Source organism: Halictus rubicundus, chromosome 16 (assembly GCF_050948215.1).
Source record: "Halictus rubicundus isolate RS-2024b chromosome 16, iyHalRubi1_principal, whole genome shotgun sequence".
NCBI lineage: Eukaryota > Metazoa > Arthropoda > Insecta > Hymenoptera > Halictidae > Halictus > Halictus rubicundus.
In genome coordinates, this window is record NC_135164.1 from 4,923,360 (window position 1) to 4,939,212 (window position 15,853).

Here is a 15,853-nt window from a genome sequence, read left to right on the forward strand (position 1 = left end):
TTACAAAAAATATTACAAAATATTTGTTACATTACCAGATTTGTATTCAATAGATTACTAAACATTTAAATATTATATGTGGAAATCGGATCAGTTTCGTATGAATAAATTGAAAATATTCCAAGACGGAAGAAAAATTTAGTTTTAGAATGAAAATAGCGCCGAGTGCAAAGGGTTAAAATCGACCCACCCGTTTGTGTCGCAAACGCATAGAATCCGCAGTCTAGTTATGACTCATTGTAAACGTGCATAACCGTGATTGAAAAGAAGTCACTTGCAGTGTGTCAATAAATAAAATCAGACACCGAGCGTGACCGAACGTGTCATGTTACGACACGCTACAACAACACTATAAGCATAGTATAAAAAGTGTAGAATCAGTTATTTCGTGTACTTGTGTAGCGTTCAGAAGCGGATCGAGTTGTAGAAGGGGTTCGAATTCTCGTAAGAGGAACGTGTTCTAATGGCAGCCGTCTGGATCGAACCGTCGAACACACCTTTCGATGACTAAGGCGGCTTGACTGATGCCTTTCGTGGGAATAATACGTGTGCTCGAGACGGGTCGGCCGTCCAATTAGGAACATTGCTTTTTAAAAATTGATCAATCACGGTATCGTTGCTGGAGGCTCGTGCGCCGCCGGCAGCTGTTCCCAGGAAGCACCTGGGAAAGCCCTGCGGGGGTGGAAGCGAAGGCGAACGCTCTCTCGGATAATCATCATCGGTCGCATCGATGACTCGAGCCCGATACCGGATCAGAAACGCCGTCGAAAAATTCTGCTGTTCCGGCACACGGCCGGGAGGGGGGTGGTTTCTGTTCGTTTGTATAATAAATTCGTCCGTGGCGAATTCTATCCTTATAAAAGTAAAATTCCGTGTTTTTGCGTGTATTTCTGGCGACAACAGCTTATTCGAAATAGAAAGGTTTGTCGGTGACCAGATCCAGACCTGGTGTCCGTGCTTAAATGCAGCGGTCCCGGCTGAATGCTGGCCATAATTAGAAACTAATTCGAGTGATTCGGTTTTATGTACTGCACTGCGCTCGCTGGCGGTTCCAATCAGTGTCGGGTACGAAAAACGTCCATTATCGACTACCAAAGATTCATACGTTAATCAGCGTTGTTACATAAAAATTACGGACCCGTAAAAATTGAGAAAACCGTATAAATTTTTATTGAACGCTTAATCAATCGTTTGCGCTACGAATATCTTATATTCGATGAAAAATAGTTGTTTACGCGTCGTATCTTCGAAGCATGTTCTCGGAATGATAACGACAACTATTGCGTAAGCGTAGACTCGCGGACACGTCATTAAAAAGTCAGAAGCAAAAAGTGAAATTGTTACATGTGTCGCAGGGGTTGTTATTTCCCGGGAAAAACGTGAGCCGGTTGTTTTCATTTTATTTTCATGTGTGAATCGAGCAGGCTTAGTTTAACGCGAGCAAAGAGTTTCCCGAGCCGAGAGAGGAGGGCCCGAAGAGGGCAAGAGGCAAGCTTCGTCGAGGTTGGGGGGTGGCCTGAAGGCTAGGGCGAGGTTTAGGCGATGGAGGAGGCGGCGAGACCTCGTAAAGGGGGTTTCAACGGGCGCTGATATAAATTGAGCTTGCCATCAAGGCAAGCGGCGGGATCTGGCCAAGACCCCAAGATATATAGAAGTAGCTTTCAGCCCGCCATTGAAGAATAGTTCGACTCACTTCGCGGAAAAATGCCCGGAATCGCCGCAAAGCGGGATAACGTTTTTCTTCGGAGAGAGTTTCCCCCGCGCGCGAGCCGAGGGGCCGGGAACTTTTCACCGGATGAAAACTTAATTCATCGCTCATGGTTCCTCTGTCCCTCAAGGACGAATTCCCAGCTCGATCGCCGCGGAACGCGTGGATCTTTCGTTGATCTTTTCCGACGCGACGGTTCCAGTGGAACGAGACGGTCGCTGGTCAGACAACTTTCGAGCGCGAAATAAACGCGTAACGATCGAGCTTTCGGAACGGCAGCGTAATTAATAAACAATCGACCCTTCGGTATTTTAAACGGTGCCGTAATTAATCGAATTCATGCGAGCCGGAATGGTAACGATTATAAAATGGTTCATTACAACGTAATGAATCATGTCAAACTAATAACTGTAAATTTTCAATTTGCGCGACTTTGTCGAAATTCGTTGTAAAGCTTCAACTTCGACATTACGATGGGATATCGCGGTTGCCGTAATTCGAGTATGCGGGCGTTATGCTCGATCGTTTTCGCGCGAATTTGTTGAAAAGGGTGATGATTTTTCCTTTTTTTCGTATCGCGAGGGGAGAAATCTGGTTCGACGGCCGGAGAGAGGCTACTATTTAATGAAAATAAATACTACATAAGTTTAGGCGATGCGACCTTGATTGATGACGGTGGTCGGGCCGCTGTCCGAGGGTGGCAAGACGCATTACCCGGACCGCCCACTGTTTCATGCTGCGTTACGTCGTCAGGAGGGACATTTTCGCCGGGCCATTAGTGGGTCGTCGTGATCTAACCGTCACGTGGAATTAAAAATCGGGGATCCAAAATCTTTTCTTTACGCCCGGTACGAATTCGCAAAATTTTTGTCACATCTACCAGCAAAACCGGCAAATATAATACAATTTCTCACAGCGAACGACAATTATACAAATAAATGATAGGGACCATGGAACTACCATAAACAACAAATTGTTCATCCCACGATAAGAATACTTGCTCAAATGAATATATGAATTATATTCATTTCCATTGCTCACAAATATCTAGAAAGATGCATTAAGTTCATCAGACAATATTCTCGTTAATATTCGATGATGTGAATTATTTGTACATAAAGGTGACAGGAAATTTCCAACTAAAATGGATAATTTTCACCTTCAGATCAATTCGATAATGTGAAAATGTTCAGATATTCTTAACGAGAAGACAGGAAAGGAGTGCGAACATTTAAATAATTGTGTCAATCGAGAAGAATGAATTGTTTCAGTTCGTTGCTACGAGGAATCATTCGCGAGTTAGCATGTGTCGGTTGAACTTCTATCAAAGCGTTTACTATCGGCAGCGTTACTACAAATTGCACATTTCGCTCTGTAGCACAGGAAACTTCATAAAGGGCGCGGAACAGCCGATAAAATGCATACTTGCAGCTCTCTGGCATGCACGACGGACCGTAAACTTGATCCATTTATACTTTATTATTATTTCACGGACGCAATATCGTTGGCTTCGGATGCTCGTCGTCAAATTAGCCCGAATTGCCCCGTGGAACTGGATTTATCCCCAGAGTAAGTGCGATCGCAAAAATCTGCCCGCTCCTGTTCGTTCGCGGACGAACGATCTACTGGATCGTTCCATCGAACTTATTTCTTTCGCTTGCTTAATAACTTCCAATGTTTATTTTGTAATTCCAGTGACGATGAAGTTTAATCAACCTCCTCCCATCGATCTTTCAATAACGTTTTTATTATTCGTCGAATTCCCCCGATTAAGAGCTTCATTTTAATAAAGGTAATTACTTAAAAAATCAGTTGCATCAAGTCGAATCTTCCGCTTGTACGGGCACTTGTTTGAACTTTTATCTTGGTTAATTATCTCATTGTACGTTATGATTATTTCTACATTAGCCACGTATTATTGGATATTTTCCTTAACCATTTGTTTCGAGATAAAAAAATATGTAAATGTAGATAAGTGTACAGTCAAGTAGTTGGAAATTCTTTGCGTACCACACTTGCTCTGATTGTCCACAAAGAATTCGGAAAGATGGGTAGAACAGAGAATGAGTAGAAAATTGAATTATGAGGGGAGTAAAAAAATAAGCATATGTTGTAGGTGACTGTCTTGCAGTTGGGCAGAGAGTCGAATGATTTTTTGAGTTTCCGAATCCCTCGTTTGGGCTGTCACCGGCGAGAATCATCGGCGAGCATCGAGACCCCGTCGCGCGCGTTGCGGCTGTGAAATTATTCAGAGCCGGTAGTCGTCATAACAAAATGGGCGTTAGATGATGCTCCCTAGGGTGATCGCGGCGACATAGTTTATCCATTGAGGGCCCCGCATTCTCCTCCACGCCTATATCCGTGGCCCGTGTACACGGGGATGCTTTTCTCCCGGCGTGTTACGCGCGCGTACCCGCGAGCTGGTGTGCGCGCGGTGGCTCGTACGTGTACGAGCGGAGCCCAGCGTGATATTTTTCGGCTGGCGACACGTAAGAGCTAATATCGCGGTCTATGCATATTTATACGGCATTAAAAATCACCCCTCCCTTAAAATGCATAGGCTGTTGCATAGCAGACGCGCTGAATCTTCGTCGGCCGGCGTAGGCTAAAGCGTTTGTCACGCCGAGACTGTGGCCGCTGGCTCGTTCCCTTTCAACTTTTACCATTTCATTGAGACTTTACCATCCTGTCTATAATTCTCGGCATTGCGCTAATGCTCACTGTTCTTTAGCTATTTAAAAAAAAACCTAGCGAAGCCTGCGTTAACCCCTGCGTCAATAATGCATTTTCGAACTACTCCGTCAGTAGCTAGGTACCAGTAATGACGAGTAGACGGATTTTATGCATTTATGACAAGAACGAGTAGGCGTCATTTAACCGTAGATGATTGAACTATCGGCCGAAGTAGCTCATCGACAAGAAAAATATTTTTTTAAAAATACTTCGTCAAGAAAAAGTTATACTTCGGCACGAAGTGAAACAGTTATATTTGATACTGAATTTATGTTATATTCGTAATTTTTGCTAAGGTTAGTTTCCTAGGGTTGAACTGGTAGTCACGCCGAGACTGTGGCCGCTGGCTCGTTCCCTTTCAACTTTTACCATTTCATTGAGACTTTGCCATCCTGTCTATAATTCTCGGCATTGCGCTAATGCTCACTGTTCTTTAGCTATTTAAAAAAAAACCTAGCGAAGCCTGCGTTAACCCCTGCGTCAATAATGCATTTTCGAACTACTCCGTCAGTAGCTAGGTACCAGTAATGACGAGTAGACGGATTTTATGCATTTATGACAAGAACGAGTAGGCGTCATTTAACCGTAGATGATTGAACTATCGGCCGAAGTAGCTCATCGACAAGAAAAATATTTTTTTAAAAATACCTCGTCAAGAAACAGGACGCATGAAGTGAAACAGTTATATTTGATACTGAATTTATGTTATATTCGTAATTTTTGCTCAGGTTAGTTTCCTAGGGTTGAACTAGTAATAAAATGAGAGAAGAAAATTCCATTACGTCAAAATTTCTGAGTGGCTTCTGTTTATTGCAACTGATGAAAATTTCTATTTGTAAAAATGTGTCGAATGAACGGGTTGATTTACTTAATTGTTTTATAATTACACTGCAGGGCTCCGTCCGAATTGTTCTCGCATATTATTTGACAGATGATGGAACGATTAAATATTTTCTTTGGCCAACTAGAGAATTTCTTACGGGAGAAATAAATTAGAAATGCCATTGATATTCGTTAGCATAAATGTTTCTTCGCGTCCGGGGGGCACAGGCGAAAGAGCGCAGACGATGCATCAAGCCACATTTCACGCGTAATATCAGGCCACTGTCTGCGCCGACCGTGCATTCTTATTCTCGTCCCAGCTAGACGTTGATTTATTTTTTACGCGAGTTCGATACCGGTTCGATGACATCCGCGCATGTAACCGGCTAGAAACAATGCGGCAGTGATTTAACAGGGGGACAGAGACCATGATCGAGAGTGATTCGCGTTCCGGCGAAGCTTGACGCGCGCATGTTTGATGCGCCGTCGTAAAACACTCGATTGCCGCGTACACGTGTCTGGTTATACGGTGGACGCATCCGCGTAAATGATCAGTGATAGTTTACGGGATGGGCGGACATTTTGTGGATGGAAATTTCATATCGATCATAGAGACGGTTTTCGATGCCCGATTCAATGTGCGACGTCGTATTTTTCAAACCTTTTTCTTTCTTTTTTTTTTTTGTTTTGGTTTAGCTCGCGTTCCAAGTTGAATTAACCCTTTCGTTCTCGTTGACTTTGCGGCCGATAAGCAATTTTTATGCGAGGCCACTCTGTCACGGATTACAGAGTTTAATCAGATTAATATTGTCCTGAAACTTCGTTTCGAAACGTTCGCGCGGTTTGATAAACAACAGCTTGGGAAATAATAAAGCGTTATTAAAAGGTTGATCGGGCTGTCTGCGACAAGCTAATGTAACAATCAAATTTTAATGGTTGAAACGGAAGTTATCGATCAGACCCAATGATCGTGACTTGTGTTGCCATGTTTAGTATCGGTGAGATGGTAACATCTTTTTAACACTAAATCTATCATCACCGGCTAAATTACCGACTTCATTTATTCTATGAGTGAATCGATTTTGTTCAAACTTTGTTAAAAGAAAAAAAAAATGGAATCCACCAGCTTGTAAAACACATGTCAGCCAGTTTTTTAGTGTTCGGTATGTTTAGCAAGTGTTGACGCAGTCTGCACTCTTCGTGGGTGCAAACTTGAAAACTGGGAGCAAAGAAGGTTCAGCTTGGAACGTTGTTGCGAGAAAGCAACTTTCCGAGCGAACGCTGAAACGGTTTCCCCCATTTCTCAGGACAAGACAATAACGAACTACATTTACCCTCGGTGCAGTCACTTGTTTGTCCCCAAGGATGGCCGAATGACACCGCCATTCGTCCAGCTCCCGTGGGATACTTTGAAAGTAATACCCAACATCCGCCGCCACGGGCCGTCGTCTCCCAGGACGGCATATGTGACTTTTAGCAGTCGAAACGTGCTGCGAGCACGAACACAGATTTCGACTTTGCCGTTGATCCCCGAAATTAATCGGAGCGGGACGATTTCGAAAAAATCCCGCTCGCAATAAACCTGGATGGCCAGTACACCGATGAATTATATTCAAATTGTTCAATTTGTTAACCCACACACGTTCCTCAAAGTGAAAATTCACTCGTTTCCTCTTTTTACATATTGCAACATGATTGATATCTTTTCCGTTAAAATGTGACGTTATAAACGAACTATAATTTTTAGAAGTGTGAAATAATATCCCAGGATTCTTTATGCAAGTATTTCCGAGGAACGTATGAGGGTTAAAGGAAGAAAGAACTTTTATTTTGCATAAAGATCAATCCACTTACCAGTATTACCAAATTTCGAAATATTATAAAACTCTGTACAATTTTACGTCGGGTTTGTCCTAACGAATTTCTATCCAAGAGCTTCCGGTTGCGCTAGGAAAACCGATTTATGAGTATTGACATCTTCCTGAAGCACAGTTTTTCATTTCTGACAATGCAACCGCTATTGATCACGGCAAAATGCTTTTGGAAAGAGAGCTTTCCGGAAATGGAGTCTGCCTCTTATAGTTCGCATTATTTTTTTCCTAATTGCTTAGAAATTTTCAAAGACGTTTGCGATCGTCAATTTAATATTGGTCTTGTTTAATCCTGCGAATACAAGCGTTCGAATATTTTTTGGGCACGTGAAACGCGAGATTGTTTGCTTCCGTTCCAATCTGCATTATCAATTTATGATTCAGGGCAGATAACGAGAGCGGCGAACGCGCGAGACGAGCGCTCGGCGTTGCAATTGGCTAATTCGGAGACAAAATTTCCGTGGTGCAGCGGCCGCGCCGCCCCCTCGATTTTTTTTTTGGCCCGCGAATCGTTCGATGGAGGCGGCGGCGGCGGCTATCGACGGAAGGTCGTATCCCATAAAATTTCCGGGCAGCAGTAATCGGAAGGACCCTTCAGCCTAGAAACGACCAGTTACCTGGAGGCAGTTAAGTTAAATGCCTGTTAGCAGACGTTAACTGCCCGCCGCTATGGGTTCTATTCCGTGGACGATTGCAATTTTAATCGCCTCTTCATTATGATTAAATTTAAATCGGCTGTGTGCAGGTCTAATAAAGCTCGTTCCGCGGCGGCCGGCCGCCCCCGGAAACAGAAAATGTCTCCTGGGCGGATTAAAATACGCGTAATTAAAACCGTAAAGCGCCGATACGTGTCCCCGAAAATAGACTGTCCGCTTTAGAATAAATGCCCGACTGAAAAAAGCTTTTGTCTGCGGTCGCGAGCGAGCGAGCGCGCGCGCACGTCCGCGTCCGCGCTGCCCGACCCCAGGCGGGATGATTGAGCTTCATTTGAAGGATCGAGAGCCGTTGATTAATATTCTAGAAATGATTGACGGTAAGGAACGATCCCGTTTCTAAAATCGTGCACGCTGGCCCCGTGTGTGTCGCTCGACAGAACACAACCGTGCGCGCGCGGGGCTGAGTGCTCGAGAGCTCGCGCGCGCAAAAGTGCCATTGACCCCCCGGTCGCCATCAGGCTTTCGAAAAGGGGTGGGAAAAAAGACCACGGACACACACGCTCGACCCCAGACCGATACCATTTTTCCGCGCACATTCGCGGCATCGCGAAATTATTTATGGCCGTCGAATCACCGTTTTGCGACGAATAATTCCCAAATATCGCCGGCTTTTCCAGCCGATGCTGCATTTTTACGCCGTCCCTCGCTAACCATCCGCGATTTTATTATTTCGAATAATACGCCACGCAGACGGAGTTCCGCGCGACGCCGCTGAAAAACTTAGCCGCGATTCGCTAACGAGTTTCATGGCTAATGCCCGCGATTTCTTCGCGCTTTTCTCAATTTTGGAACGGGGGTTCCACTTTTGAGGGGACGTTGTTTTGGTACATAGAAAACGAGCCAATTCTACTGCGGTTAGTAATTTTTAATTTTAGAGCATCTACATATGTATTGTTACGATAGATGTGCTTTTTAGGCCAAAGAGAATCTTGACGTTCCGGATGGAACAGTTCTAAACAGTATTAAAAGGATTTAAGGACATCGACTTATTAGTTTCAGTTTATTAATAGTAGAACTACCAAGCACTAAATGCAACTGGCATACAATGCTTTATAACAACAACAAAATTGCACTTGTTTAGATTTCGTACCATTTTTAATATCTACTTCGATAGTGAAGTTTATTAAAAAATGTTCTCATGGAAACATATTTATAATTTCAATATTTCTAAAAGAAAAATTTGGGAGCAAGTCAATTTGTCTCATCCGGTAGTTCTACTGCTACGATTATTAAAAGAATGAATACAAACATTTTTTATTTTTTATTTTTCCCAACGATCCGCAGTTTGCTCGTTACTATTCCATTTACTATAACATTAACATCTTACATAACCATAAATTGAGCACAAATACTTATTCCGGTAAATTGTAATTTCGTCCAACAGCGAAGATTTCCTTGAACGCACGATTTCTCCAAAAATAATAAAAGGACCAGGGTAATACGTTCGATAAAATGATATTCGATTTCGTTGCGTCTTTTATTCGCCGTTCTATGTTAAATGCAATAGTTACTGCGCATCAACGCAATGCGTTCAAGGGTTAACTTTTATCAGCTCGGGTTCGCAATAAAGTTTAAAATTCGGGATAAACCTCGTCAAACGTTTCAGCAACGCCGCGTAACCATGCGATACGAGCGGATCCATGGCGAGTGACGGTGTCGAAACGCGAGTGAAACAAATAAACAGAGTTGTTCTTTATATTTAATTTGTTTTCGTTTTTTTTTTTTTGTTGTTGTTTTAATCTAGCATTTTCGCGTGTTCGAGCAAAAACCAGACGACGCGACGCGACGGTTGCCGACGGATCCGTGGACTGGGATGTGAACCTGAAACAACGGCGGAGAGAAAGGAATAGACGAACGTAAATACGACGGTATTTATATTTGATCCGAAATAATAAAAGTCGGTCTAATGTAAAATTCATTATATCCATTACTAGTAATTAAACGGAGTGAAAGGTCAGCCGGTGGAGCTGCGTACATTTTTCAGCAATAGAAGTGGCGGCTTTTGATTATTTTATTTCCGTCGATTGCGGGGATGCCGGCGGTGCTCGTTGGTTATTAAATATCTGATTATCGCGGGCTTAAAAATTGCACGCTCCCCTATCCCCCGAAGCGAGCGAGCATGCATATCGGCTGCGCCGTGTAATCTCAGACGGTGTGTTTCGCGGCCGACGGACTGAACGAGTGACACAATTGAAAACGTTATTGCGTTAGGCGCGTAATTAAATGCCTCGCATAATTTCGCCGGGATCGGTCGGACGCACGATATGCATCCGTGGTTTCAAGTATGCAATTGTTGATTGTAAAGCAGTCTCGCTCCCCTTCTCCCTCTCTCTCTCTCTTGCGAGCGAGAGAATACAACGTTGCAGCCGTGCAAGCAATAGAACAGTTGTTAATTACCTGCAAGACGGAGACGGAGCGGCAATTACTCTCTTTTCGAGAGCGATAATAAATTACAAGGGATCGATAAATCGTAATATTTCATTATAGTATTCCAAGTATTTTGTTGGTAATTACGGGCATGGACCTCCCCGCCGATCTGCTAACGCCATCATCGCATTAAAATGGTCCACCGGTTAATTTTTCGCCACGGGGTACGAACGGCCACCCCCGCCGCGCCGTGCGGACCGACGATTCGTTCCGGAAATTCGCAACGTTTCCGTTTCCGACTGTTTCGCCCGATTAAAAAGTCCCAATTGTTCGCGCGGGAAATTCCACCGATTCTATATAGCCGAGGAACTCTGCCGATGATCATTGCCTAGCGCCAATTAACCGGTTCCGAACAGAATTTAATAGCAACCGGGTTACGCGACTTTCGAGCGGACGCTTTGATTATTTTCTTTTTCTTTTTTATCTCGCGGTACTAGTAAATTGCACTCCTGTAGGATCAGCGGTGTTATCGCTGTTTGATTTCGAAAAAATGGTCGTTCGTCCTTGAATCTTCTGTCCTACTTTACTCTCTACAATCTGGGGATGGTATGCCAAATTTTAACCAAAAGCAATTATTACTCGAATATTTTCTAAATATTGTAGAATAAAAATTTTCTTGTGTATTGTTCTGTTATTATTAGGATGCGGAATATAGGGGTGGTAAATTTTCTTTGGAACGGCAGCAGCAAAGTACACTTTCAATACAATTTTATACTATAGAAAATTCCAATGAACAACATTATTACTGGACAGCGGATTTCATAAATTAATGACAAGAAAATTAATAGATGACATACGAAACTGTGAGGCAATTTTGAGAATTTAATAATATCGTTACACTGTTTTAGTAACAGTGAAGTTACTAAAAGTGAAAATACATTTTTATGGGATTTATGCTTCTTATATTTGACTTAGAAAATTTATCATTACCAAAAGACGTTTCTCAAGCGATTTTTCCCCTAGTAAAGGGTAGCAAAGTTTCTCCTGAGCTAAACTACCCAGCTGTCAGTTCACCCCTAATCTATTTCCGACTACTATCACATCTTCGAATTCTCTAGAACGGTGTTATAACATTACGTAATCATTTAAAATATAACATTACGAATAAAACAATTGTGATAGACTGAAATTGGAGAATCGTGCAGCTATTTCCGAATTGAAGAAATTGTATAATTCATCTGTCCACGTAACAACAATCGAAAGCATCGTCGCTAAAAAGTCGCTCTTGAAACGACACCGCCAGATACCGTCAAACTGAATATAGGGGTGGAAAAGTTTCCTCGCAGCTGAACAACTTCTTCAACCATCGAATGCATTAATTCGATATTAGTCTGGCAAGATCGCTAGAGTGTTCCGAGGGTTGCCGATCACCTGCACCCTCGGTGCCCCTTGTTTCAGCCCCCGGTGAACAAAGGGCAGAAGACACAGACGGGACCGCGGTGTGCACGTGGCACTGTCTGAAAGAGTGTCGGAGGCGGTGTTCGGCCCTCTTGAAAATATTCAGCAACGGGGTCCGCCATGGCTCGCCAAGAAATCTTTGATAGCGACGCTCGATAGTATAGCGACGCTGGGCGCCGGCGCCTTTCCCTAGCAGCCCCATTGGTGCCTGAGTCCCTCTCCACGCGAGTGCCCGCCGCCAGGTTTCCTTGGAAACGCTTCGTTCGCTCTGATGTCTACCCTCGCCCACGGAAAACCTCTTTCAATTAGGCAGCCAGCCACCCCGAGCACCGACCGACGGCTCTCCTCTCTCTTTACTCTCTTTTTCTGCGCTCTCTCGGCCAGCCGCCTCTCGCACGCCGCTTTTCCAACCCGTCTACCTGCCTCGATGCCAGCCGACTGGCTTTCCCGAACTCCCTTTCCCGAACGCGGTCTCTACCCCCGTCGACACCCTTCGTTTTCGACGATTAGGACCGGCTCGCCAAGTACCGGGCCCCATAACGTCTTTTTAAAATATATAAGATTACACCAGCCGATCGGCAACCTGGCGGTACTACCGAAAAAGGGGCGGTTCTACACAAACGAACAAGTCGAAAATGTAGAACAAACTTTTCTCGTGCGAGGCTTCCCTTTCGAGAAAATCGACTTTGAAAATCTGTCAAGTTCGCCTGCTTAACACTTGTAAGTAGAACGGGTCGGTTATGATCAGACGCGTCGGATGGTTAAATAGCACGCGTGTTCGCTGAATTTTCGAACTCGACTTTCCCGAAAACGAAGCCTCGTATGTACAAATTTTGATTCCTTATTTTTCACTTTTCAATAAATGTAGAATCATTCCCCCTTTTTTTTTGTAACACGAGTTACCGATCACTTTTTGTTTAACACGTTGAACGCCACGTCAGCCATATGTGGCGGACGGAATTATTTGTGCAGGTTTTAAAATGAATTTCTACGTTGACATATTCATTGTACTAAACTCAATTAGGATCTGTAACATGCAAGAAAGTTGGAGGATTGCTCGGTATCGTACATTTAATTTTTTGCAATTTTTATTTCATTAAATAACTTACTTTGATTTTATGGAATTTTTGGGGTTTCTAGTTTGGCGTTCAAAGTGTTAACGATGACCTGCCCTGTTTTGAATAATTACCTCTTGCACCGTAGAGGTAAGAAACAGTTCGTAGTAGCTTCTTCGATATGAATCCCGTGCCTTACAATTTAATTCGATGGTTTCAGATTAAAAAAAGGACAATTTCACCTGACGCTCTGAAAATGCGCATCGATGGGAAATAACACGAGAAATAATTACATTGCTACTGCGTCAGTTAGTTTGTGATAGAAACCCTCTTGTGATCGACGCCTCTGACAAGTCGTTCTAAGGCAAGCGGTTAAACGAGTTTGTAGATTGTACTATCGTGATGTTGTCTGCAATATTCGGCTGGACGTTCGCTCGTTTCGAGGAGCATTTCCTTCAATGGGATCATCAATCACACGGTGATTGCGCGGAAAGCAGAGAAGGTTGACTTACACGGCGACGGTTGCTAAATGAAGATAAGTAAAATTGGTTTCCGAATTGAATAGACTGAACTGTGTGAGATTCCTCGTCGCGGCGGAATATTTCTAGTGCATACCCTCCAAGGATATATTTGAATGAGAATTATACATCGCACACGTCAGTCCCCGGCAAAAAGAAGTGGATATGTCGGATTAACGAGCGGGGACCACTGATTTCTTTCATAATTGTTTGAATGGACGGTATATACCGTGGTCTCCGAATAAGTGTCGTCCACGAGGTGGACGGCGCGTGTGCGCGCGCGCGCGCGCGCGTGTGTGTGTGTGTGTGTGTGTGTGTTGACGCGGGAAAGAAGACGAGCGAAACTGTTTGATATGCAGCACGACGCCCGGCTTGACTGACGCTTCCAACTTGCGAATAAAATTTTCATGAATTTCTATTAGCTCACGGTTTTCTAGACGTGTTCCGGAGACTTAAAAAAGCTCTGGCCCGATGGCTGCTGCCGGGAAACGTGGAAGCTATTCCCCTGGTGGTCAGCGATATCGGTTTTATTAATTTCGTGGTTCAGAATCGTTGTTCCCCTGGCGAATTTTTCAACCATCATGTAATTTCTAAACTCGTTCCGATTCTGTGCCATCAATCAATCAACTTCGTCCGTTCGTATTTATTTTACGGAGATTCGTGTTCAACAATCGCGGCAATATATTCACAAGCCAATAAACAGGTATCTAGAATTATCGATCAACGCTGAACCTACCGTTCAATCGGGTTTTTATTTTATAATCATTCAAATCACAAAAATTTCCTTATTTAACCAGTTAACTGTGGAATTTAATTTGAAAAATTGCTCGCGGCGCGGAATTAAAATCAAGCAATGACGAATATACACGTCGAACGCAGGCCAAATGCGGCTATTATAAAAGCCAAAGCCCTTGTAAACCTAAATGAGAAAAAATTACATTTTTACTCGATAATTAACAATTCATTCACGTTAACCGCACCGCAATAGAGTTTCGGATTGACGTGTATACACGTCGAACGCGCTTAACTGGTTAGGCATCCGGTATAATAAAAGTCGCAGGGTATCTAAGTGAATTCAATATTTTAATTGTTATTAGGCACCACTTGCCAGTTATTGGGTGTACAAATTAATTCTCCGACTTTCATTCGCGAAACTATTGAAAAATAATAGATCTCCAATGTGGGGAACAAACGGTTAGAATTTGAAGTAAAGTTACAATCGATTGTAAGTTCTGCGAGTTAATTGGTGCGTCTAGTGATTGAATTTGTACGATTGCAATTTAGGCACTTTTATAAGGCGGTTTTGCGCGATTTGGCTATTTCGAGTGTCTGCGTGTCTCGGTTAACGAGAAGTTGACAGCATTCCGGAACCATGATGCCGGCGGTTGTCTTTGAATTTTGCCCGTTCGCAGGGGTGGGGAAAGATTCCAGAAAGTTTTGCGGTAGCCCCGTGTCAGGCTGTAGTCCGCCAAAATTCGAGACTACCTGCCGTAGGGTGAACGCTTAATGCTACTCCAAGTTTCACTTTAATCCGAAAAGCCACGGTAGGCCGGTGAAATTGATTTCGAGATACTCGTGGTTTCGTCTGGTTACGCTTATTAAAGCGATCCCTTGTCCACGAGGCAACGCAGAACGGAATACAAACACGTTGTCTCGCATCGATCGGTATCCGCGAATCTGTTTATTTCTGAAAAAGCGTCGAGTCACTTGTAACTATTCGAAGAGCAGCAATTGTATTATACAGACGGCCGTGTTCCTCTGGGAATAACTTGGAAACTAGAAAACCACAATAGACGACAGTAGAGCCGCGCCGGTCCTTAAAAGTACGGTTTCTTGGATATTCAGTCACATCGTGTATCGTGGTAATTAAAACTGTTTCAACGTGCCCTTTCGATCCCTGGCACTCCCAGAATATTTCGAGAACCAATGAAACATTCTAAATTCCGACCTGCTCTTTTTTAGAGGATGTCTGGTGAAAACTTAATTTAACTACACATTAAAATGTAAGGTTTCTGATAATTGTGTTGTAGGGTGGAGTGAGAAAGTTAATTGTTTAACGAACTCACGTTTATGGCCCCTCGTGGGACAAATGAGAAACTGATAGCTTTAAAGCGGTGCAATCTCTGGCCGACTATCGTGTATCGCGGAGAATGTCTTATCGATAATACTCACTTGAACTCGACTTTCCGTGAGGCCAATCTTCACGGCGATCTCCTCCCTCAAAAAGATGTCCGGATAGTGCGTTTTATTGAAACACCTTTCCAGGTGGTCCAGCTGGGCCGGCGTGAACCTCGTCCGATGCCGTTTAGGCTTCCCGGGCTTGTCGTTGCTTTGTCCGATGCCTGCCGCGTTTCCTGCGACATTTTTAATCATCTTCACTCCCACGTACAATTAAACTCGCCCGTCTTACGTCTAGGAAGTAGGACGTTTCCAGAAACTTCAGAATCAAGTTTAGGTCCATTTGAATACTGACAAATTTTCTTCGCTAAACTTGTCACGATGCTCTTCCTTACAAGTCAATTTTTGCGAGTAAAAAATGACCGCAAAATTTGTGACATGATTTTATACCGCTGTTCGTGTTAACATTCTGTTCTTCTTCGTTTCA

General features: G+C 43.5%; 1 protein-coding gene across 1 annotated transcript in view; it reads right to left on the minus strand.

The window, feature by feature from the left end:
- Otp (orthopedia homeobox) overlaps window positions 1-15,853 on the minus strand; it is a 41,098-nt gene that overhangs the window by 15,446 nt on the left and 9,799 nt on the right. The window contains exon 3 of the mRNA XM_076801914.1: window positions 15,421-15,602. Within this exon, the coding sequence (XP_076658029.1) occupies window positions 15,421-15,602 (182 nt within the window). The remainder of the gene's footprint in view (window positions 1-15,420; window positions 15,603-15,853) is intronic.